This window comes from Suricata suricatta, chromosome 9 (assembly GCF_006229205.1).
Source record: "Suricata suricatta isolate VVHF042 chromosome 9, meerkat_22Aug2017_6uvM2_HiC, whole genome shotgun sequence".
Taxonomy (NCBI): Eukaryota; Metazoa; Chordata; class Mammalia; order Carnivora; family Herpestidae; genus Suricata; species Suricata suricatta.
This window is the reverse complement of record NC_043708.1, coordinates 45,602,077-45,626,647: the sequence shown is the minus strand read 5'-3', so window position 1 is coordinate 45,626,647 and position 24,571 is coordinate 45,602,077. Positions and strand designations below refer to the sequence as shown.

General features: G+C 40.4%; 2 protein-coding genes across 2 annotated transcripts in view; one reads left to right on the top strand and one right to left on the bottom strand.

Annotated features, from left to right (window-relative positions):
- Positions 1 to 15,189, top strand: part of RTRAF (RNA transcription, translation and transport factor) — a 17,171-nt gene extending 1,982 nt beyond the window's left edge. The window contains exons 2-8 of the mRNA XM_029950851.1: positions 409 to 533; positions 2,861 to 2,960; positions 9,265 to 9,351; positions 10,238 to 10,326; positions 12,450 to 12,518; positions 14,706 to 14,754; positions 14,850 to 15,189. Coding sequence (XP_029806711.1) covers positions 409 to 533; positions 2,861 to 2,960; positions 9,265 to 9,351; positions 10,238 to 10,326; positions 12,450 to 12,518; positions 14,706 to 14,754; positions 14,850 to 15,004 — 674 coding nt within the window. The 3' untranslated portion in view covers positions 15,005 to 15,189. The remainder of the gene's footprint in view (positions 1 to 408; positions 534 to 2,860; positions 2,961 to 9,264; positions 9,352 to 10,237; positions 10,327 to 12,449; positions 12,519 to 14,705; positions 14,755 to 14,849) is intronic.
- A 96-nt stretch (positions 15,190 to 15,285) lies between these two features.
- Positions 15,286 to 24,571, bottom strand: part of NID2 (nidogen 2) — a gene marked incomplete at its 5' end in the record, with an annotated part of 63,383 nt that continues 54,097 nt past the window's right edge. The window contains 8 exons of the mRNA XM_029952187.1: positions 15,286 to 15,895; positions 16,180 to 16,292; positions 17,121 to 17,244; positions 18,609 to 18,766; positions 19,252 to 19,423; positions 19,858 to 19,987; positions 22,159 to 22,328; positions 22,922 to 23,143. Of these exons, the coding sequence (XP_029808047.1) occupies positions 15,885 to 15,895; positions 16,180 to 16,292; positions 17,121 to 17,244; positions 18,609 to 18,766; positions 19,252 to 19,423; positions 19,858 to 19,987; positions 22,159 to 22,328; positions 22,922 to 23,143 (1,100 nt within the window). The remainder of the gene's footprint in view (positions 15,896 to 16,179; positions 16,293 to 17,120; positions 17,245 to 18,608; positions 18,767 to 19,251; positions 19,424 to 19,857; positions 19,988 to 22,158; positions 22,329 to 22,921; positions 23,144 to 24,571) is intronic.

Below are 24,571 nucleotides of genomic sequence, written 5' to 3'. Positions count from 1 at the left end.
GGATACTCTTTCCTGCTTTGTCAAAAATTAATTGGCCGTACATTTGTGGGCCCAGTTCTGGGTTCTCTATTCTATTCCATTGGTCTCTGTGTTTGTTTTTGTGCCAATACCATACTGTCTTGATGATGACCGCTTTGTAGTAGAGGCTAAAGTCTGGGATTGTGATGCCTCCCGTTTTGGTTTTCTTCTTCAAAATTTTAAGGTGATCGGCCCAAGTTCACACAACCCAGTGCTGCATCTAGAATATGAACTTGAACAGTTTTTTTAATCTGTTCATCCATAGCCTGTACTTCCAACTCATACTTTAAGCAGCTCAGTTAACTTATTATTTTGGAGTTAAAAAACTGTAGAAAAATAAGTGTTTTTTTCCTAATGTTTCTAGTGATTTATGAAATATCTTTGTTGCAGATGAAACAGAATTTAGAAACTTTATTGTTTGGCTTGAAGACCAGAAAATCAGACACTACAAGATTGAAGACAGAGGTAATTTAAGAAACATCCACAGCAGTGACTGGCCCAAGTTCTTTGAAAAGGTAATGAATTAGAAAGTGAATAAAAGGACAGAGAACTTTTCGAAAAACTATATGAAGCCACTTGAGCTTAAAATTACTTTGTTCTTTTAAAATAAAAATAATAATGAACAATATTAGAAATGCTGGATTTTAGGGATTTAACTTTTTTCATGTTTGTTTTTTAACCAAATTACATGATTTCTTCCTACCAAACTTTCAGTATTAGGTAGAAGTATTTTTTTCTGGAAACATTGTGAGGTTTCTTAAATGTGATGTGTGTTCTATAAATGGTAAAAGTGGCCAAAATTAGAATTTTTACATTAGACAAAAAAAGTAGGAATAACATTTATTATGTTAAATTAAGACATTGACTTACTTAAGAACTAAGAATGTTTCTTGTTTGGGCTTATATTTAAGGTACATAGATGTCCATTGTTATATACATTATTAATGTTCCTGAAAAGGTCTGTGTATATCTTATTTTTGTGGCTAGAATAATTTTCTTATTGACTTAGTTTAATTGTAGTAACATTTTTGCACAAAAAGGAATTGTTTTCAAATTAGAATAAAAATCACATTTCCTGGTATCGTTATTTACATTAAACATTTTCATCAACTTTATTACTTTGAAGAATAAGATGTTTTCCTTTAAAAATATGAAAAGTAACTAAATTTTTCATTTGCCACAGCAAAGAAAAAGATTAGGTACTTTTCTCTTTAGAATCAGAGATTTTTTATATTAAGGGATTGTGTAAGTTACACACCAGCTCTATGACCACAGGGAAATTTTGTTAAGCTTTCTGTGTCTCAGTGTTGTCATCAATAAATGGGGATAACGCAGTACCTGTGGCGTAGCGGTGGCTTGTGTTAGTGATTTATACCTGTGGCTGGCCCATAGCAAGTGCTGCGTGCTTACTACTTCCCGTCCCTGTATGTCCTACCATTGTTGCTACTACTGGATTATTTTCTTTTGCTCCTAAGGATTATTTGGGGGTTTTTTTTCTGAAATTTTTGGTAGGTTTAAGACTTGGAAATATGTTGTTAGGATTTTATATTAGTATATATCACCTCTCATGACCCATCCATGTGTGTAAGACAACACAAAGTTTCACAGAAGGGTATTTGAAGAATATGAAAAGTTTTCTTACGAAACACCTAAAAGTGATAGTAAAATAAGATAAATGTGTTGGAACTTACAGTCCAAACAGATACTATCTTTCAAGTTGATCTCTTTGAGAAGTCATTGTTTATTTTACTATTTTTTTAGTTTTTTAAATGTTTTTTATTTATTTTTGAGAGAGAGAGGCAGCTTGAGCAGGGGCCGGGGGGGGGGGGGGGGCGCTCAGAGAGAGAGAGAGAGGGAGACACAGAACCGGAAGCAGGCTCCAGGCTCTGAGCCAGCTGTCAGCACAGAGCCCGACGCGGGGCTCGAACCCACGAGCATGAGATCTGACCTGAGCTGAAGTCGGAGGCTTAACGGAGTGAGCCACCCAGGCGCCCGAGAAATCATTGTTTAAAGCGTATTTAGAACTTTTGGAATTACTGTTAGGTCATGAGACATGTTTTGAATATCTTTAATATCGGTAATTTTTTATACTTGGAAGGTAGCTTTGCTTTTTTGCATCCTGACCAAATCATCTGAATGAGGTGTTTTCTTTCAACCAGGGTGATAAAATTTTGGATTAGAAAATGAGTTCTAGCTTAAATGCTGATTTATGAATTATCCTAAAAGGATTTCCAAAAGGGAGTTGTAGAAGTTTTGGGTAAGTAGCATTGTTCCTGGAATTAGATGTTGAGCTCCCGAGAGACCCATTTGAAGGACAGTGTGCACTTGAATGCACAGCTTCAGCATTTATCTAAAACGCTTGGTTACATTCTACATGGATGCCACATGGCTTACTCTATTCAGTGGCATTTCCATGATTGGAAAGCTAAGGTGTAGATAAAATCGGTTTATTTGTATATCCTTTTTATAGATTTGTGTTTGTGTTTTTAATCTGTGTGTTTTCAGAACTGGGATCAGAAGTTCAAGTCCCAGATCGAGGTTGTGTAACTGCTAGCAGGTGTTAATATCTAGGCCATATTTCCTCATCTGTAAAATAAGGACGTCGTTTTTAGACCAGTGGTGCCTTACCTAGAATCTCCAAAAGTAAAAATTTCAAAAAGCATGATGAAAATACTTTTTTTTAAGTAGTATGCTTAAATGTTTCATCCTTTGGGTTATGTAATTGTATCAACAATTTAGTAATGTAGGTGTGGTTTGTATTTCTAGAGATCTAAACTATGAGCTCTTTCAACTCTACCATTTTTTGATTCTGTGATTTATTACAGTTTTTTTTTCTTCACAGTATCTCAGAGATGTTAACTGTCCTTTCAAGATTCAAGATCGACAAGAAGCAATTGACTGGCTTCTTGGATTAGCTGTTAGACTCGAATATGGAGATAATGGTATGTTTTGTGGGGATAGTGTGTTTCACAGAGAGGGAGAGGGAAGGTGGGGGCTGAAGGAATGTCAAAATGTAGGGAATTTACCAGTTTGAGTTTTTTTTGTCTTATATTGTTTTACCTTTGGTTCATTGTTAGTTTTATGCATCCTCATTTCCCTTTTTATCATCTTTTCAAAAATTTACTTTTTGAAACCATCATTCTGTGTCTAGCTCGTAACCCTGCAACTCCCAAATTATCTAGGAAAGAGTTTTCTTTTAAAAAATATCATTATCATAAAGCGTTAAAAGCAACTGTCTTTCATTGGTACTTTTTAAAATATTTAGTTTTTATTTAGAGAAAGCGTGGGGGAGGGGCAGAGAGAGGAGAGAGAGAATCTCAGACAGGCTTCGTGCTGCCAGGGCAGAGCCTGGTGCAGGGCTCGAACTCATGAGCCATGCGATCACAACCTTAGCGAAAATGAAGAATCAAAAACTTAACTGACTGAACCACCCAGATGCCTCTTTAATATTGGTATTTAAGTTTTTTCTTTTAAAATTTGGGAATGATGTCTCCTCGTAATTGTCTTCTCTCAAAGTAACATTACTTGGATAAATTTACTGTCTTTTACAGTCTGTACCTTAGCCTTTTGAGATAAATTGTTAGAATCCTAGAATTGATGGGATTTCAGAGTGTTAGTTGCAGCTGGTAATTTCACAGGAGACTGAAACATGTATCTAATGTCAGTAGGTGCTGTAGCCCAAAATATGGTTATTTTGTTAATGTTGTTTTATTATAGGTACTTACATTATTGGAAACTTTGGAATATTAGTACCTGTAGTAAAAAAAAAAAAAAAAATTTCCAGTAAACTTGTGTTTCCTCTCATTAGACCATTTCATTTTGAAAGGGTTGCCAGCATCGAAAAGCAGCATCCAATTACCTTACCTCGATCTGCATTTTATGTTGTTCTCTTTTATGTGACTCTTACATTCCATCTACCTTTTTGATCTTTGTCTTCTCCCTTTTCCTTCTAGCCTGTCGGCATCCATCTTTTCTGAATCTGAAGTTGGCTCCAGCTCTGAGCAAGCTTCAGCACAGAGCCTGATGCAGTTAAATCCCTAAATCCATCTTTTCTGATGTCCAGTGGGTCTTACCATCTCCATTCTCACTGCTATCACCCTGATTCAGGCTCTTGTCACTTTCTGCTGAGATCATTGTAGTATCTTTCAGACCCCTCTCCCATTAGCATCATCCTCTGTTTTCAACCTCATGGCCCACCAGGCTTCCTTTTTGAAACGTAAGTGTTTTAGAATGCTACGCTCTGTTTGTAAAGAACGGTTCCTATTATACATTCAGGAACACCACTGCTTTCCCATTTTCTACAAAAGGAACTCCAGGTCTCTTGGCCTGGTATTCAAGGCCTTTGATAATTGATGTCCAATCAGTATTCACATACTCGCCTCCCAACCAAACTAGAAGAGCACTGTTTCCTGTTTGCCTCTGTTTTCTCTCCCCTAGATTTCTTTGCATGCACTTTTTTTTGGCTAGTGTGCCATATCTATCTCTGCGCTTCCAAATCCTACTCATCCTTGTAAGATCCAGCTCAGCCGCCACCTTAGCAACATTTCCTTCTCTCAACTTACATAGCTTTTTTTAAAACATTTTTTTATATTTATTTTTGAGAGATAGAGCACGAGCAGGGGAGGGACAGAGAGGAGACACAGAATCTAAAGCTGGCTCCAGGCTCTGAGCAAGCTTCAGCACAGAGCCTGATGCAGGGCTTGAACCCATGAACTGTTGAGATTATGACCTGAGCCAAAGTCAGATGCTCAACCAACTGAGCCACCCAGGCACCCCTCAGCTTTCATAGCTTTTTAACTCTATGCCTTGTATATCTTTTATGTCATTCACCACCTTCCATTTTGTTCTTGTGTCTTATTTGCTCCACTAAGCTGATACTCTGCTTTGTTTCCTATGTTGTATCTCTTACTAGTTTCCTATTGCTGCTGTAACATCACCACAAATTCAGTGACTTAAGACACAACTTATTATCTTACAGTTTTGGAGGTTAGAAGTCCAACATCTGCTTTACTAAAGTCAGTTTGTCCACAGGGCTGGTTCCTTTTGGGGACCATATGGAAGATTCATTTGTCTTTTTCACCTGCCAGAGGCGGCATGAATTCCCGGACTCTGGCTCCTTTATTTTCTTTCTTTCTTTTTTTTTTTTTTTGTAACTTTATTTATTTTTTTAGAATATAACACTATTTTTCTAACATATGCAATTATTTTCCATCATTTACAATACAGTAGTTACAATGACACTCCAAATGGATAAGCAAAGTAAAAAATCAGAACCCCAACTTCTATTTCATGTAATTGGACTTATACAGCAATTAGAAGGTTAAGTAACAACTAGTTAATCACCTAATTTCACAGATATCTGAAGTGGCAATCGTTATATAGCAGCTTATCTATGATACATTCAAGATAGATGATACAATTTATTACTTGCCCATAAGCTAAAACACAGCCTGCGTAATACCTTTCCTTACATTATAGCAGCATAGCGTCTTCAGATCTCTCTGTGACTCTGCTTCCATTGCCACATCTTCTCTGACTCCGATCTTCCCGCCTCCCTCTTACAAGGATGCTATGATTATATTGAGTCCACCTACATAATTCAGTATAATCCCCCCATTTCAAGGTCCTTAATTTAAACACATCTGTAAACTTCCCTTTGCCATGTAACCTAACGTACGCCTAGGTTTCGTGAACGGGGATATTGACATCTTGGGGCCGGGAGCGGGGCAGGAGGTGGGAAGGCAGGGGAACAGTCATGATTTTATCAGCCACGGTGTCTGACATAGTCTTTTGGATATAATAGGAGTGCTTATCAACCTTAATGTTTGATGAATGTTGTTTATGAGTATTTATGTATACTGATACAGAGCATCAACCAGCTGTTTTTTGCTGGTTCCTCAGACTCACATTTCAGAAGCCTTATGGCAGAAGTCTTAAGGAAAGCTCTAAGACTCCTAACTTTCAATTTTGGTTTAGAAAGAAAATACTTCCGCGGCACCTGGCTGGCCTAGTCAGAAGACTTTGTGACTTCTTGATCTCTGGGTCATGAGTTTGAGCCCATGTTGGGTGTAGAGATTACTAAAAAAATAAACAAACTTAAAAAAAAGGGGGGGGAGGAAAAAACTTGTGATTCTCTTTCTTTATGGAATCATAAGCCTTCGTAGCATTCGTTCATTTTTAGGGTCCTTAGCAAAGTCTTTATCTGTTCTAGTCTGAGTTGGCAGTAACTCCTAATTTGAAACAAAATTTTCTCCAGCTTTTACAAAGTATTTTTCAGCTATTCCCAAATAAAACTGTAGTCACATCCGTTAACTTCTGTTTTTACCCCTATTTGTTTCATTTATCCCATTTTTAGAATACTGCAACTTAGGTTACGGAGGTACCAAAAACAGTAGATGCCATGTGGTTGTCCTGCAGCTGACTGTAACTCTTAAGTACATTTACCAGACGTGTATTAAAAGTCTAAACTAGAAGACAAGTGTTTAGTTTTAAAATTCAGAATTACAAACTATTTTTGAAAAACGGTTAAAGTAGTAATACTGTCCCTCATCAGCAGGAGGTGCTATTGTTTTATTTTACATTAACATATTGCATTCTTCTTGACTTCTTTGACATAATTTCAGATTTACAAAAGTTACAAAATAGTACAAAGGATTTTCCCATATCCATATGTAAAAAAGTTAGCATTTTGCTTCATTCACTGTATCTTTCTCTACATACATATATACATATATGTAATTATTTTCTAAATCATTTGGTAAGTTGTAAATGATTCTTTTCCCCTTACGTTATTTTAATGCACATTTGCTAAAAAAAGACTGTCTTAAATAATTACAGTATAATTATCAAAAGCAGGAAATTAACTTTCATTCAGTACTGTTACATTTCTTCAGTTGTCTCAGTAGTGTTCTTTATAACAAAAAACAAAAACCCAAGCGATCTTGCACCATATGTTCTATTCAGTTATTCTGTTGGCCTTCTATAATCTGGAACTTTTTTAGGTTTATTTATTTATTTTGATTGTATGCACACGTGCCAGCTGGGGAGGGGCAGAGACGGAGAGAGAGAAAATCCCAAGCAGGCTCCACAGGGTGTCCGTATGGAGCCAGAAGAGGGCTCAAACCCATGAACTATGAGATCATGACCTGAGTTGATACTAAAAGTCAGACACTTAACTGAACTAGGTGCCCCTAATCTGCAACATTTACTCAGTCACTTCGTGACACTAACATTTCTTTTGTAGAATGTCTGTCTCAATTTGTCTTATGTTTCTTCTTAAGTTGATTCAAGGTTTGTACTTTTGTTAAGAATAACACAGAGAAGTGATGTGTTCTTTTAAAGTTAGTGATGATGCTCCTGTACTGCTCACATTCTGATCACTTAGATGAGGTTTCTCCACTGCAAAGTTATTATTTTCCCCTCTGTAATATGTGTCTTGTGGGGAAATGTTTTTTTTTAAATATTTATTTTTGAGAGAGACAGAGTGTGAGTGGGGGAGGAACAGACACGGGGGGAACACAGAATCTGAAGCAGGCTCCAGGGTCCAAGCTGTCAGCACAGAGCCTAGTGCGGGGCTCGAACTCACAAATCATGAGATCATGACCCGAGTTGAAGTTGGACGCTCAACCAACTGAGCCACCCAGGTGCTCCCGCACCTCTACCTTTAGCACCCATTTGATTATTTTTTTTAAAGTAGTTTATTGTCAAATTAGTTTCCATACAACACCCAGTGCTCTTCCCCACAAGTGCCCTCCTCCATCACTACCACCTCTTTCTCCCCCTCCCCCTTCAGCCCTCAGTTAGTTTTCAGTATTCAGTAGTCTCTCAAGTTTTGCATCCTTCTCTCCCCCCAACTCTTTTTCCCTCTTCCCCTCCCCCTGGCCCTCCATTAGGTTTCTCCTGTTCTGTTAGACCTATGAGTGCAAACAAATGACGTATCAGATAACGGGCTAGTAAAATCTACAAGGAACTCACCAAATTCCACACCCAAAAAACAACCCAGTGAAGAAATGGGCAGAAGACATGAACAGACACTTCGGGACATCCAGATGGCCTACAGGCACATGAAACAATGCTCAGCATCACTCATCATCAGGGAAACACAAATCAAAACCACACTGAGATACTGCCTCACGCCAGTCAGAGTGGCTAAAATGAACAAATCAAGAGACTGTAGATGCTGGCGAGGGTGTGGAGAGACGGGCACCCTCCTACACTGTTGGTGGGAATGTAAACTGGTGCAGCCGCTCTGGAAAACAGTGTGGAGGTTCCTCAAAAAACTATCCATAGAATTCCCTTATAACCCAGCAATAGCATTGCTAGGGATTTACCCAAGAGATACAGAAGTGCTGATTATTCTTGACTGAGTCATTTATTATGTTGTTGATGAGTGCCAGAAGTGTTTTTCTAATTCCATCATTTGTTCTACATTTGTTAGTTTTTTACTGTAAAGAGGACTTTCCCTTTTCTTCAATTTATGTCTGTTTATATAAATTAGTGTAGATATGTGGATTCTTACTTAATGGGTTGTGATCTTTATTTTGATGTTTACACTGTTCCAGATTTGGCCAGTGGGCCAATTTTAGCTCAAATTTTTGAGGTAACTCCTGTGTGACTTAAATTTTATGCTTTTCTTTCCCCCTCTTGTTTCATTAACAGATTATAGAAGCACTGTAACCAAAGGTGGCACTTCGTGAATTACTATTAAATGCTTATATTTGTAAATTCTTTTTAAGTATTGTTAAAGATTTCTCAAGTAAAAGTAATAAAACCTGCCTTTGGAATTCTGAATTTCAGATCTTCATAAAATTAGTTTAGGTTTGTATCTGATGGTATACATGAACTGCTGGTTTTTATAGAAAGCAAGGTTTTTTGGATTCCATATATGGCATTCAAAAGACTTAGGGAAGAGATTTTTAGTGAGGTGTATTTAATCTCATGTAACCTATACTTCTTCCCATTCATCTACCCGAGTTAAGTTTCTGAGCAAGCTGTAAAAGCACTTTCTCTCCTTAGATTCAGACTGTTATCTGTTCATTAACATTTCTAAAAGTATTTGTATAGATACTCCAGTAATCATTCTAGCTTAATGAGAAAGCTACAGTCATGTTGTCTGATGGATATTTCATAGCAAAAAATTATTTTGATTGGATGAGTTATGTTTATAAATCAGTTTGGCTTAAAGCAATGTTTGTTTTACCTTAAGTAAAAGAGTTCTACAAATTCTATTTTTGCCTGTATTTACAGCTGAAAAATACAAGGACTTGATACCTGATAATACAAAAAATGCTGACAATGCAGCTAAAACTGCAGAGCCATTGATCAATTTGGATGGTAAGTACATAGGTGCCTAAAAATGATCCAACATTTTTGGCCTCTTAAATGTTTTTTAACTTCCTTTAATGAAGAAGTGTGGGTTTACTTGGTTTTAGTAAAGTAACAATGTTTTATGTTTCTTTATTCTCTATGATGTTTTTTATTGTCATTTATAATGTGTTTTCTCCCTCCTTTTATAGATGAATATCTAAATGTTAGAATGCTGTTCTTTGATGTATTCATAGTTATTTGAGGGTTTTGATTTGTATTTAATCATGGTGGTGATTGTTTGCCTTCCTGGATGCATAAAATATTTTTTCTAATCTAATGACATGAGACAAGTGATAAAATTTTTCATTATTTGAAGTTCCACATGCCTTTATGTAATTTTTTTAAAAGTATAAAGATTCTAATTATGTTATAATTAAGTATTCTTTCATGACAGATTCATTGTGACCTGTAATTTACAGCGTACTCTTATGAATTAATAAGCTGCTTGGACAGACTCTCTCGAGTCTGTTGCTGCTGCTTGGAGAGAGGGTTTTGGGAAAATTGTCCATTGAAGGAGTCGAGTTTAAAATTGATAGCTTTGGGAAGAAATGTTACTTAAAAAGTGCTACATAAGCATGTCTTGCGGGAAATGTTACAGGACAAACCTAATGGGACTTAATTTAGTCATTTATTGATTGTTCAGTGTGGCTGATTAATAGGGAACCCATTAAGCTTATCAGTTTACCTAATTGTTGATGTCCCTACATTGCTCTTACCAACAGCAGTTTTAAAAACTTTGCAGGTTTTTTTTGACATTGGAAAATTAAAAATTTTTTGTAGGTTTATGTACTTAGACATAAGTCTGTAATTACATGCTTGCAGACCTAAAAGTTTCCATTTTTTACTTTTATAGTAAATAATCCAGATTTTAAGGCTGGTGTGATGGCTTTGGCTAACCTTCTTCAGATTCAGCGTCATGATGATTACCTGGTAATGCTTAAGGTCAGTTTCATATTCTTGATTGTTGGCAGAAACCTTTTATGTAGAAAAATTTTTTTGTTTTCTAAAAATTAACTATGTTTTATTTAGAGATATGCTTAGATGACAGGAATGTGGGACTTAACAGAGATTTCATGATTTCATCTGTTTTAGATTCTCTAATAACAACTGTTTTAGATTATCTAATTATCTAATAACAGCCTGCCACTGTGCTAAATCCCTGGCAAAGATAGTCATTCAGTCCTCCCAAACGTCCTGGAGGTAGATGTTGATATCCTTTAATTTTAATACGTATGTGAAGAAATTGAGACCAAAAGTGAATAGATCATGTCCAGATGACACAAAAACTGATAGAGCCAGGAATTTTATCTGGGCACTCTCCCCTTGTGGTCCATTCTTTTTTCTGTATCTCCCAATTCTACTTAATCATTCATTTTAAAGATTTGTAATCTGTACTCACTAAGATAATGGAAAATGCCAAATTGGTAATGGTGGATTTGGTCAAAAATAATGTACCCCGAAATCTCTTCAAGGAATGAATGTTTTTATTTTTTCCAGTGCCCCATCCTAGGTAGGCTACTCAGTTCATACCTGCACATTAGGGAACCCATTGATCTGACAGGTCTCTTATTTCTAAGAGAAAAAAATATACTTCAGAAGATTTATGTCCTGTAACTGTGATAGTACAGTGGGGTGGGTTGGGAGGAAGGGCGTGGGATTTAAGTACTTAGGATTCCAGACTTGGAAATTATTTTAGAAATTATTACTGACTTTATGAGAAATTAAAGAGCTTTTGACTATACCTTATGCATGTAAATTACCTTAATCTACTTTGCAATAAATTGAATAAATTCTCTTTTGCCCATTAGAGATTAAGCCATAATTTTACTCCTTAAAACTATCTATTAAATGACACTTCCAACAAGAGAAAAACTATTTCTACATTATTATAATTTTCTATACTGAATCTAAACATTAACTCAGATTTTCTCAACTCAAGATTGATTGCCAAGAGATAAAAAGTTGGGACATCTGGTTGGCTGGTGTAGTTGGTTAGAGCTTGTGACTCTTAATTTTTTAATATGTGTTTATTTGAGAAGAGAGCATGTGTGAGCAGGGGAGGGGATAGGGAGAAAGAGAATCCCAAGCAGGCAGTGCGTTGTTCGTGCAGAGCTTGACATGGGGCTTGATCTCACGAAGCTGTGAAATCATGACCTGAAGACAAGAGTTGGATGCTTAACCAGCACCTACCCAGGGGCCCAGAGCGTGCGACTCCTGATCTTGGGGTCTGGGTGTAGCGATTACAGAATGAAAACTCTAAAAGGCAAAAAGTTTTTATTGAAGTTTAGTTCTTTCAAAGTCTTGTTTCCTCACTTGGACAATTATGTAAATTGCTTGGGACAGTTCTGCAGTGGTCTTGTCACCTTTAATCATAAACTGAATGAGAAGACAGAGACTAGCACATTTGGGGTGCTTTTGTTAGACTTTAAAAACCCAAAGGAAAAAAGTATAAATCAGCTACAATCAAAAGCTTTTTAAATCCTAGGCTGCCTCCTTGCCCTGGGAGTTCAGAAGCAATCAGATAATCCAGGACCGCGTGGCAGACATCTTCATAGGTTTGCCAAGTGTGAGAATCAGTATATATATATTGACCATTTGGCAAATGGACTGATGAATAAATTTGTAATCACAAAGGTTGGTTTAATGATTCTTTTTAAATGTAGTGTTTGGCTTGTTATAGTAAACCAACCTTTAATAGTGATCACAAATTTATTCATCAGTGCAGTTGCCAAAACTGGTTCATTCCATTGATGGTCTTCTGGAGGGATAGCTAAGGCTTAGGTAAGGTAGGAAGGAGACTCCCCCTTTTTTTTAAACGTCTATCCTTTATTTAAAAATTTATTTTTCACATGCATGAATTACGTATTCAAAAAAGTTTAGTTCTTATGAGCATCTTTTCACACTATAAGTATTAAAAGTGAAAACGTTCATTCTAATAATAGTTTTGGTTTTGGTTAGTTTATTGGGGAATTTGAATTCTGTCTTGATCAGACTGGGTATCCTTATTACTCCAGACAAAGAGATGAACAGTCAATAAAAACTAAAAATGTCTTTGGGTTTCTTAGGCAATTCGCATTTTGGTTCAGGAGCGCCTGACTCAGGATGCAGTTGCTAAAGCAAATCAAACAAAAGAGGTAAGTACTATTTTTTAAATAAATTCTAAATTGATTACTAATGAAAGTTTCTTCTAGTGTTGTCAGGAGTTTAAACTTTGTATCCACTTAAGATAACCTATAGTTAGAACTGTCCAGAGAAAGTATAACATATTCCAGCGGGATTTAACTTGGTTCTTAAGCATAGCCATTTCTGAGTGAAAACTAAGTTCACTTACCTCACTTCATACCTTAAAGCAGCTGCCAATAGCATATCCACAGTCCACCAGTACAAACTGTTGCACGTGCCCAGTTTATTTAACGGAATTTGCCTTGTAAAATTTACTGTTCTTTTGACTAATGCTGGAAAACCTGACACACCTTGTCTTTGTTACAAATTTTCTCCTTTGACCCTAAATCCTGTCCTTACCCTATTTCTTCAGAGAAATCTTTTCTCGTTTTATTCATATTTCCTAGCCTCACTTAGGAGAAAGTAACTTACCTAAGACCACCTAGTTGGTAAGTGGTTGAGCTCGAGCAATCTGAAGAGGCAGGGCTCTTAATGGTTGATGGGGACAAAGGTGTATGTGCCCAGGCCTCCCTGACCTCGTCGGTCGGCCCAGGAGAATTTGGGGAGCGGTGCAGAGGCTACATTAGAGTGTAAGTTTCAGGGTTCAGGTGACTGTAGCAGTCCTCTTTCAGTCCTGCTTTGTAGGCTGAGGAAACCTACACACCATAACTTTTTTCCCCTTAATTCTGAGATATTTTAGATGAATTCTACCAGAAACCCCAAATCCCTACAGCCTCATTGACTGTGGGACAGTGCAGAGAATGTCCTCAGGGTTAGCAGCAGCAGGGGTCTCCTAATGCCTCTTGCTGTGAACAGATACTGCAGTGAATGCCTTGGACACAGCAGATGTTTTCAATTCTTGTCCTCCTCTTGTCTCCCCTAATTCCCCAATGTCTTTTGTCCTCTGATCCCAGCTTTAGTAAGGCCTAGCAGTGTTAAAAGGTTATTAATGCCGGGGCAGTGTAGTTCTCTCTGAAAGACACTGTTCTGAAGGCTATTTATTATTAATTACGTATGAATTGGGCTACTGGAAACTGAATTAGAGATCAGCGTATCTCGCCCACAGTGCAGAACAGACAGCAAGTTGTTCCGCCATAATAAAATCATTCGTTCATTCCGCAAAACTACATCTCCTGTTTGAAGGCGGTGCAAATGAGGGCACAGCCAGATCTTCTTACTCTGGTTTGTAAAGTAGGATTTTATTTTCAGTGCTCCAAATCTAAGGTTTAGTGTCCTCTCAGAATGTATCCTGCTATAGGTATACAGTGGAGAAGTTCTTACAGTGAGTGTTCTTATTTATAACCGTAACTAGCATTTGGGAAATGTGGTCATCTTTAGGGGTAGCTGTTCCTTGGTGGTCTCTTGGCAGACAAAACGAAAGTAAGACTGACCTAGAAAACGACTCAGTGTGCAACTCTACTTTCTTGTTTTGCTTTCTAGATCTCGATCTCCATCTCCATTCTTTTCTTCACCTATCTATTTAAGCTATTTTGAAATATTTGGAGCCTAGATAGATTTGCTTTAATAGATTAGGTAAGAATTGAGTAGTGACACCTTAGCCTTTGTAACATTGCAAGTATAGATTTTATAGACTATTATCAGAAAGTCTAGACTGTCTGCCCTCATTGCTACAGTGAACTCCTCAGAGGCTGGCATTATAGTCCCCCTGTTTGGCATATGTGTATGTAGGTACTGACCCATTGGTTAACTAAATGGCTTAAAGTTCATTCATTTTCCTGGATTTCAGAATCCCCTCTAAAATAAGCATATTGAAAGGCAATCTGGTAAACTCACACTAGCTGAAAAAAAGTTGATCTATATTTTAGATTTTGTATCAAGACAAATTAATGGTGTTAGAAATATTAAAAGTAAACGTATTTGTCCTGTACTGTGCTTATGGTAGCTAAAATAGGACAGCAGCAGTGACAGGACATAGTTGTGAAAGGAGCTACTGTTTTATACGCCTAGTCTCAGAGGGAATGGTTGGCGGAACTAGCTTCCCAAGAGGCCATTATCTCATCAAAAGGCAAATCTAGAAGGAAAACGATTAGCCCCCTTGCTGTTGCAGCTAAAAGGGTTAATGGAATTGCTAGCTGATTTTCAGTTACAGATGAGAAATGAACAGTACTCTTAAGTTTCATTTTGTCCTCTTCTTTAAGGGCTTGCCTGTTGCTTTAGACAAACACATTCTTGGTTTTGACACAGGAGGTAAGTGATTTTGTTTTAGAGACAAGGTGACTATTTGGGAGAGAAATGGGCAATGGTCTTGAATACAGATTAATGCAGTGTTTCTTATAAAATAGATGCAGTTCTTAATGAAGCTGCTCAAATTCTACGATTGCTGCATATAGAAGAGCTCAGAGAGCTACAAACAAAAATTAATGAAGCCATAGTAGCCGTTCAGGCAATTATTGCTGATCCAAAGACAGACCACAGACTGGGGAAAGTCGGAAGATGAACGTTGTAGGATTTCAGCTTCTCACCTACTTAGCACAATTGGGAACCATGTTATGTTCTGGCATGTGTTTGGAAATCAAATGTCACATTTTCAAGGGAAGAATCCTAGAAAATTGACTCTGTTCTTGAGATTTACCATCATTGCTTTTTCTTTAATAAAGTTCAGGAAAGTGGATTTGACTGTTACGTTTGTGTATCTATGTAATTAATGATCCTCTTTTGTGGTTAAGGTCCATGCCAGCCCCCAGCACTGTTAGGGAGATAATACAGATCAAATCCTAGGAAAACTTAAAATATTTTATTGGAGTAATCTAGGAAATTTGAGAATTGTTACATCTTTGGTATTATAAATGCAACTTCTGTGGGTAACTATAGAGGGACTTATAGATCAGAAGATACAAATTGAAACATTCTAGCACCTTTTAATATAAATAGAAATGCAGAGGTAAAAAAAAAAAAAATCTTAGAACTTTTGCTGGGAAACTTCCCCACCAGTTCTACATAGCCTTCCCTAGGTCAAGGCTTTTTATACTGACAACCGATGGTTTAATTTCTTGGCCAGAAAGAATCCTTAGCAAAAATAGATATAGGGTCTAATGTATTCTAGTGAGTTTGACCCTTTAAATATGATAGAATTGCTTTAATAAGCAACAAGTAAAATTCTGTTCCTTTTTCAAAACTTGTAGTAACCTTTGTTTTTCAAAATACAGTAGTAAAGATTGAGGTATAAACTTTTCACAAGATATATTTAGTCTTTTTGTACTGAAGATGTTCACCTTGTAGGTCCAATTCCTTTTTCACATTCTTTGCCTTTGTTTATAGTAAATGTTCTTTAGGGTCCAGATTCTGATTGTAAACTCCAAATCCTTTGTGATGTCATATTACTTTCTTCCTGTAAGGGGAGGTGGAAGGGACAGTGGGTAAGTATTTTATAACAACAACATTTTAAAGGGGAATATCCTTATAGGCTGACTTTTGTTTTTTGTATACTTAGGTAAGCTAGGTAGACCTAGGATGATCACGGTTGGTCAGCCCTACGTATTGGCCATTAACTTTTCCATTCAGAGTGGCTCTCCCTAGTGGTGAGGGCGGCAGCAGGTATCTGGGCCAAGGGTAATCAGCTAGATCCTTCTCTACCCTGCTGATCCAGAGGAGCAGCCTGAGCATTTAGTTTACCTGTTGGGCAGTAGGGGTAGACGGCAGTTATCCCGTAGAGGTGAGATCGCTGCTCTGGGAGATACTCGTCAGTAAACTGGCCGCTGTCCCTGTTTACTGATATGACACCATCCCTGTTAACAGAAAAGGAGGAAAATCATGGGATTTAAGGTTAGATAGAACTCAGTTTCAATAGAGGATCTCTGCTAGCCTTCTAGAATATATATATTTTTTAATTTAACCAAATGAGTTTTGACTCATTTAGATTTGAAGATTTTCTAGATGAGTGGTTCTCAGAGTGATCCCCCAGATTAGCATCATCTGGGAACTTACTAGAAATACAAATTCTTTGTACCAACTCCAGCCTACCGAGTCATCAGGAATATAGGTTTTAACAATCTCTTGGAATGATTCTGATGCTGCACTCAACTTTTCAGAACCCAGGTCCAAATCAATGGTTCTCAACCCTTGCTTAATGAATTACTTGAAAATCTATTAAAATACTGATGCCTAGGCCTCATGCCAGACAATTAAATCAAGAGTGTAAGGAATGGGACAGACGGGCTTAGACATCTCTATGTAATTTTAATGTGCCCCGCTTCCTCCTCAGAGAACTAGTCTAAATTGTACCACTGTGACTTCTCCCAGCTGGACAACTAATGTATCCATAATGTCTTTTTTAAAAAAACCAATTTAAATCACATGGTACCACGTAAGGGTAGTCTTAGATTAATGTACCTCCTTTTTGGGTAGTTTGGTGTAAGCTCTGCCACTTTTGAACTACATTTGAACAATACCATTAAGTAGGATTTTAAAAGCATTAGCACTTGAAGTTATCTACTAATGAAGAGATAATGGAAACCTCAGTAGTGGGCGTAGTTTACTAAAGACTCAGTGACTTTAGGTGGTGCCTCTTGCAGAATTCCAGCTCCTCGGGCATGTCCAGTGTGCGGCAGGCTCACCTCCTCCAGTCTGTGTGGTAGAAGTGATCTGCATAGCTGACGATGCTGAAGGGGTAGTTGAGGTTGTTCTGAATGACACGCCGTCCGGTCCCGTCAGGTAGCGTACACTCCAGTTTTTTGGTTCCTTTTAAAACAGAAAACGAGATCATTTCATACCATGAGAAAAGACATGTACCAAAAATAATTGTGGCAGGTAGAGGCCTTCTGAAAGGAAACAAAGGTAGACTAGGAAATAGATTTTATTCCCAATGCAGTGATACAAATTAGAAACTAAAATTTTCCTCTTCTGTTACCAGTCTTCAGTTTAATAGCATTCTAGTTTTTAGAATTTAGACTTTGATCCCTTCTTGGAAGAGAGGACTGCATTTTTTCCTCCCTAAGTAGGACATTAGCGGTAAAAATTCAGGTGTCCCCCCCGTAAACTGTTGTAAACATCAGATAAACACTTGCCCTTTGTAAGCAGTGTATGTAAGCAGTGTATAATGCCTTTAAAAAGCCATTTAAGGATTTTAAAGACCTGTTATCTTCTTGATAGGAATTAAAAATAACTAAAATAGTGACATGGCTCATTTTTCAGTATAAAGGAAGCACTCTTGAAAATTTTACAATACTGAAACAGGTCAGGAATTTCCAAGTTTTCATGTGTCTTATGGAACTGGATTTAAATTCCAAATAGTTTTTAAAGATATAACTCTCAAAAAAAAAACCAAAAACCTTTTTTTGGACCAGCCAGGTCATAATATTTATTGATCATCTGCATTATATTACAGTCCTGTTGATTACATTATAAATTCTTTAAGAATGGAGATTCATATTCTTTTTAGTATATAAGAAGACATATAGCATCTTTTCCATTTTTCTAATAAGGAAATCACACAACTAAGAACTTGGGCATTGGCGACCTGAACTCACTACCCAAGGCACCCTGCCACATCACTTTCCAAAGAATGTCCTCCGCATAATAGCAAGCTGTTAACGTAACAAATATATATTTTGATGTTTATTTTTGAGAGGGGCATAGCGCGCCACAGAATCCGAAGCAGGCTCCAGGCTGTCAGCACAGAGCCCAACTCGGGGCTCGAACTCACAAGCCGTGAGATCATGACCTGAGCCCAAGTCAGACGCTCAACTGACTGAGCCACCCAGGTGCCATGCAACAGATATTTTTAAATGTTCTAATACTGGCAAAAAAGACTTTTTGGAGTTTGTTCACTGATGAGTTTGCCAGTTCCAGCATAGGGTAACATATACCAAGTGCTTATGGGGGAAGGGCTAGCAGCACAAAAATGATCGTTGAACATAGTACTGGCCCTCAGATTATCACCTAAGTCATAGACAGCCCCGGGAACAGTTAGAAGTGTTCTTTAACAGTTTATCCACCAACCAAAGGTTCTGTGCTCTGCTGTTGAAAATTTAAGCCAAAAGCTCTACATTGTGGGATTTGGGTTTGTTAAGTCTGTGTAAGAGTGCTGAAGCCCTCAGCAGTACCTGCGTCTGCCCAGCAGAGCAGTTTGGAGAAGGGGTCAAAGGTTAAGCCGTTAGGCAGTCCAATGTCTTTATTCACCAGAATTCTTCTGTTTTCTCCTTCTAAAGAAGATGTTTCAATTTTAGGAGCTTCTCTATTCCAGTCTGTCCAGTACAAGTTGCTGTGGGATAAAGATTTTTGCTACAGTGAAAATGAGGCCAGAGAAATAAAAACTCTCACCATTTAATGAACTTAAACCTGTGGCCTCAGCAGTCGGATTTCCCAATCTGTTGCTAAAGGAGACCCACCCCATCCAGTGACGTGTTAGATAGCCTTGCCTGGTCATGTGATCTGAGGTGGCCCCCATGCCACTCACATGCTCTGAATCCTCTGCTTATCACACTATCATGTTAATAATTTTCTAGCTTATTCATTCGTTTACCACTTTATTTCCTCCCAGGATGTGGGCTCCATGAAAGAAGAGCCCTTATCCTCTTTGTCTAGGATCTAGTAGGCGTCAGACACTCTCCTATATAAATACTGTTTTCAAGCCCATGCTTTGGAGCTTTTGCACTCCTGTTCTGCCCCTCCCCACACTGCATTTAAAATCCAAGGGCTCCAAATTAGGATCTACAGGCAGCAGGAGAATAGGGAAGCCCAGCTGACCCTCGGATGGGATCCACAGCAATGGCGCGAGGATTCACCAGGTCCGTGTGGAAGAGGGCCTTCCGCTCCGAGCCGTCCAGCCTGGCTCGCTCTATCTTGTCCAGGCCGCTGTCTGTCCAGTACATTGTTCTCCGGAAGTGGTCAATGGCAAGCCCTTCAGGGCTTATCAGACCTGGAAATAGAATAGCAGGACTGGAGCATTTGCAGGTATGAAAAGGGAACCTGAAGCCGACAGATCTACTGGGTTTGAACAGCTTTAAAAACAAAAACCAAAACCGGAGAGGCGCTCGGTTGCAACAGTCAGGTTAGCTGAGGAACGGATCCTTGTTGCTTGTCCTGCTGCCTGCACTGACACGCCCACCGGCCTGAGGCGGCAGCAGCAGCAGCTGTGCCACACCCTGAGTTCTCACTGTGAGCCTTTTCTGTGGAGAGTTGCTATTTCTCAAGGCTCACAGAAAGAATTACCCCCTTATTTCATATGTATGTGTGTTTACAAAGGGGCTAGTAGTGCAGCGCTCGAAGTGGCTTGAAGGGCACTTCACCTCCCCTGTTGAAAGCAGTAGAGTTAAATGAAATACAGAGCGTCTCCCGGCTGAAGCTGCTGACCTGAGTTGATGATCGTCTCAGGCTCTGCTCCTGGCACCAGACTGGCACGGCTGATTGCCCGTCCAGCAACATCTGTCCAGTACACCATCCTCTCGCGGCAGTCATAGTCAATTCCCACGACTATGGAACCCTTTGTGGACCAAAACGTGACACTGTAAGAGAACTCCTTGCGTTTCCCCAGAGCTCGTGCTCAGCTGCCGCACGTGAGGCTACAGCGAGCCACCCACACTAGTCCCGTGGGCAGCCAGCTGAGCAGCATGAGTACAGGCCACTGACCAGCTGTGCGACTTCGGTACTTAGCCTCCCTAGGCCTGGGTTACTTGATAGTGCTGCTATAAAAATTCATACCGTAAGTGCTTGTAAAGTGTCTTCATCAGTCATCAGTATTCAGCAAGTGCCCAATAAGCACCATTACTGTTATCAATAGTAAAATGATTTCATGAGAAAATCAGCCCCTTTAATGATTAAAGAACATTAGTCTCAGCAAAGTAAGCCCTTAATATTTTACTGGGCAAAAACTGTTATTCCTTCTACATGGTATCAGCACTTTTGAAAATTCAGCAACATATAACAAAATTCTACTCTCCCTTTTCCTATAAATATAAGGAGATCTTTCCCCTGAGGTTTAATCCCTTACCCCATCTCTGCTTATTTATACAAAGCAAACATTCTGGTTGTACTCATGGAGAAGAAAGTCTCCAGTTGGCTGGGTTAAGAACTGGACACTGCTGGTCACCAAACCTCTGGTTAGGGAGGTCTTCCCTTCCCTGTTGCTAAATAAATAACAAGTCTTTTTTAAATGCTGAGTCTGTGGTATTTCTTTACAAAACTCTGTACAGTACTTGTTTCATTCAGTTTCCTTCCCAGACTCCTGGTCTGAGAAGCCCAACAGATGTGCAAAGCCAACATCTAGGGGCCAACTGGCTGTCCCTGAGGTCACACCAGCTCTGCTTGCCTCACAAAACCTCCCGGGGCCGGCGTGGGATGCCTCTGGGGGAAGAGTCAATATAAAAAAAATACACCATACAAAGCAGGATTTGACTCCTGTGAAAAACATGGGACAGTTGATCTAGAGGGATCTGAAGGTCAAGTACAGTGTTACTTGAAAAGTGAGTCATCTGTCTCAGGCAGGAGTGACATTGCTTCCACTGGCGTAGGGACTCATGGGATCCATTAACCCATGCATTGACCTTAGGGTTTCTTGGAAGAATGAGTCGGTTTAAATTCCCCCAAGATGTGCTTATAGTAACTCCTGTTCCATCCCTTTCAGTTAGTTCTACCACTACCACCACCACCACCTAGCCCATCTAAGAGGCAAGCTCAGAAAGGCAGTAAACCCATCAGCCTTGGCTAGGATAGACTGAGGTGCTGACGATTTCTTAGTTTCTATCTGTTTTAGAGAAACTTACAAAATAGCATGCTAGTTGTTTGCCAACACACAAAACTCCAAAACCTAAAATCTCAAAAAACAAACATCTTTCTCAGAATATCGGCTACTTCTAATTCTTTTTTTGAATTTATAGTAGTTTGACAACAGAAGTAAAGGGAAACACGGACGTTACACTGTTCTTTTTACTAGATGAGCAAGTACCTGCTGCATGAAGTCTAGAAATGGAATCGGATGGCTTATAACCATCAGTGCCTCGCGGGTCGCCATCTGAGGTGGGAGGCCTTGCAAAATTCTGATGAACTCCCTTCTTTTTTCTTCATTTTAGAAAAGACATCTATCCTCCAAAATGGAGCCTCCGGGCTCAGGAAGTAACAAGCATCTCCTTTGGAAAGCTTGTCCACTCCTTTCCCAGCATCCCACTTCACCCAAATCTTCATCTTTGAAGGAGTTAAGATAGGAGACTGATCAATAGAACCCAAATGGGAGGGGTTTGCAACAACGAGGCAGTCATTAACTTCTTTCCATTTGGGATCCTTGACTGACCACAGAAATCACTAGTCCTTCTGGACCCTCTGTGGAGATGGCTGGCATGGAGAGAACCTGGGGACTCGGGTTCGGGTTCTGTCCGTTTTCCCTTGGCCCACCATACCGCCTCCATATCCTGACAACGCTGAACTTCCCTTTCCACCTATCTGAAACCCCAGGAACCACTGAAGAAAGCCTTGGTCAGTCAGATGGGACTCCAAGCAAACAGTGTCCCCACTTTCTGGACTGCAGTGTCAGACTCGGAGTTGGACGGCAGCCCAGAGCCCTCCAGGACCTCCCTCTACCTGAGGCCCTGGCCCAGATCTGAAAGCCCTGTACAGTTCCCACCCCCCCACTAGCCCCCTCCCCGAGAGAAATCCACTTACATGCAGTGACAGCAGGGTCTTGGCCATGTCCTTCTGGAGCCTGGTACCATTGAGGGGCAAGTGACCAATCTGCTGGCCCTGGGCATAGAGCAGGAAGGTGCCCACTGACGGAGGGGTCACATCAGGCCGGGGCAGGGGCCGCACTGTGGGTGGTGCAACCGTGGGTATACCTGCCGTGGGAAGGCGTAGGAGGGCATGAAGCACGGAGCGGAAAGGAACAAAGGTGCGTGGGAGAGGGGAAGGGGTTACTCTCCACACACCAGAGCCTCCAGAATCATCAAAGGTTTTTACCCTAGACAGATGTACTCCAGATGTTCCTGAAAAGAAATTCTAATTTCTAGGGGTTTTTTTCCTCCCAAGGATTATGTAAAACACTGCCAATTACTAGGGAGGAAGACAACAACACATTTCTCAGAACAAAGCAAAAGGTTTTTTTTCTTTTTAAGGGGGAAAGAAACCCAGCCAGTATTGTGTCCACTTTTCTTCGGGCCCTCAGGGTGACACGTGTCCTCTCTCACCCTGGGCTGGGGAGGAAGAACCGCTCGTTGAACTAAATTCCAGATGTTCTAATTACAGAAACTGCTAATGACAAAACCAAACCTTAAATCCAAACTAGGATCTTGGATTACAGACCAGATTATAAATCAACACAGCATCTTTAACTGGACCCGTGGACCCCCTCTTTCCCCAGCTTCACCCACAATTTCTGTACAGAAAGCCCTCCGAGCAGATGAGAGGGATGAGGGCTGACCCTGGTGCTTACATGCAGGGGTGATGCCGGGCTGGGAGCGGGTGCCCTGCACTTCTCTGCCATCTTTGTCCACGCACCAGCAGAAGTCACTCTTCCCGTGGCACTGCAGGGGGATGAAGTGGCCCAGGTCATCGCACTGAGGCACGTACTGATCGTCCCGGGGCGAGCCGCCGTAGTGCTCCAGCAGGCTTTCCCTCCAGCGCTCACAGACCGTCGGGGGCCTCCGGGTGGGCTCTGAGCAGATGGGACAAAAAGCCTTTGATCGCGAGCCAAGGACAGAATGCAGCATGTAGCTGAAGATCCCACACCTGGCCTCCCCGCTCCTGGCGTCCGCCAACAAGGCCTCGGCCAAGCCCCTGGCCGCTGGACCGGTGAAGTGCTCTAAGCAGCTCTCCACAGGCACCCGGAGAAAGGAGAAAATCTGGGCCAGGACGATTTGTCATCAAGGCCAGCCATGTCAGCAGAGAGCAAGAGGAGGTGAGATCAGGCGTGCAGGCACACTCAGGCCAGGCCCATGGGGATACTTCCACCGGGACCCCAGGCCTCTGCTAACAGAGCACTTGGTGGGGACCCTCCTTGGGCACTCAGTGGCCTACATGATACTTAAAGGCAATATTTATTCTTTCCTACTTGGTTCAAGTTCCAGGCCTGCACCCGATAGGGCAATCTTGAGACTGGCCATGTGTCTTAGAAAGGATTCCTGAATGCCCTACTTATGTGGCCCTCAGGGTCTGCTCATTGGAAAACTATATGGAGTAAGAGTCACTGTAACTAGTATGTGTGAGCATAGCGGACGTGGTGGCAACAACTCCATACTGACTGTCCAACACTGCAGTTCCTGGAAGCCATTTGGCTCCAAGGCTGAACCTTTCTCCTAGGCTCCAGCTTCCTGCCCATAGCTCTGCCCCTCCCTTCTCCAGCGTCCTCCCCTCTCTGCTCGCCCTCCCTGCTCCCCACCAGGCTTAGGCTCCCATGAGCTCCTGCAAGTAGTTTCTCTAGCTGCAGTTTTCTCCGCACTTACTTCCACAGGGCTGGCGCTCTGTGCCACACATGGCCGTTCCCTGTCTGCAGGGAGGCTACTGCAGGCTTTTGAAATAACTTGTACACCCATCCATCATAGGGGTTTCTAAAGGAACTCACAGAAGCTGCTTTTTTTTATTTCCTGTAACTCAAAGCCTGTGCAGTCATACAGCCAAGTATCTACTCGATACCACCAGCATTAATCTTAGAACAGCAGTGGGCCCCTGCTTCCCCATCAAAGCTGCTCTCCCCTTCACATCAGTAAACAGCACCTCCGTTTTCCATTGTGCAGGCCCAGTCATCCTTGACTCCCTTCTGTCTCTTGCACTCCACATCCGGTAGGTCAGAAAATGTCAGCTGTACCTTCAAAATACATTCAGAAAACCTTCACTTCTCACTACATCCACCCCTATCGCCCTGGTCTGAGCCTTATGGTCTCCCGCTAGGATATTACAAAAACTTTAATTGTTCCCTAGCTTCTACGCACTTTCCTGCCCCTCAGTGTAAACAACCAGCAGCCAGGAAGAGTCCCGTTAAAACACAGTCATTTCTGGGGCGCCAGGATGGTTCAGTCGGTTGCGGATGCCCTTCAGGTGGCCTCTATAGCTTATGGCCCTTGGGAAGCAAAGTTCGTTTTAAGAC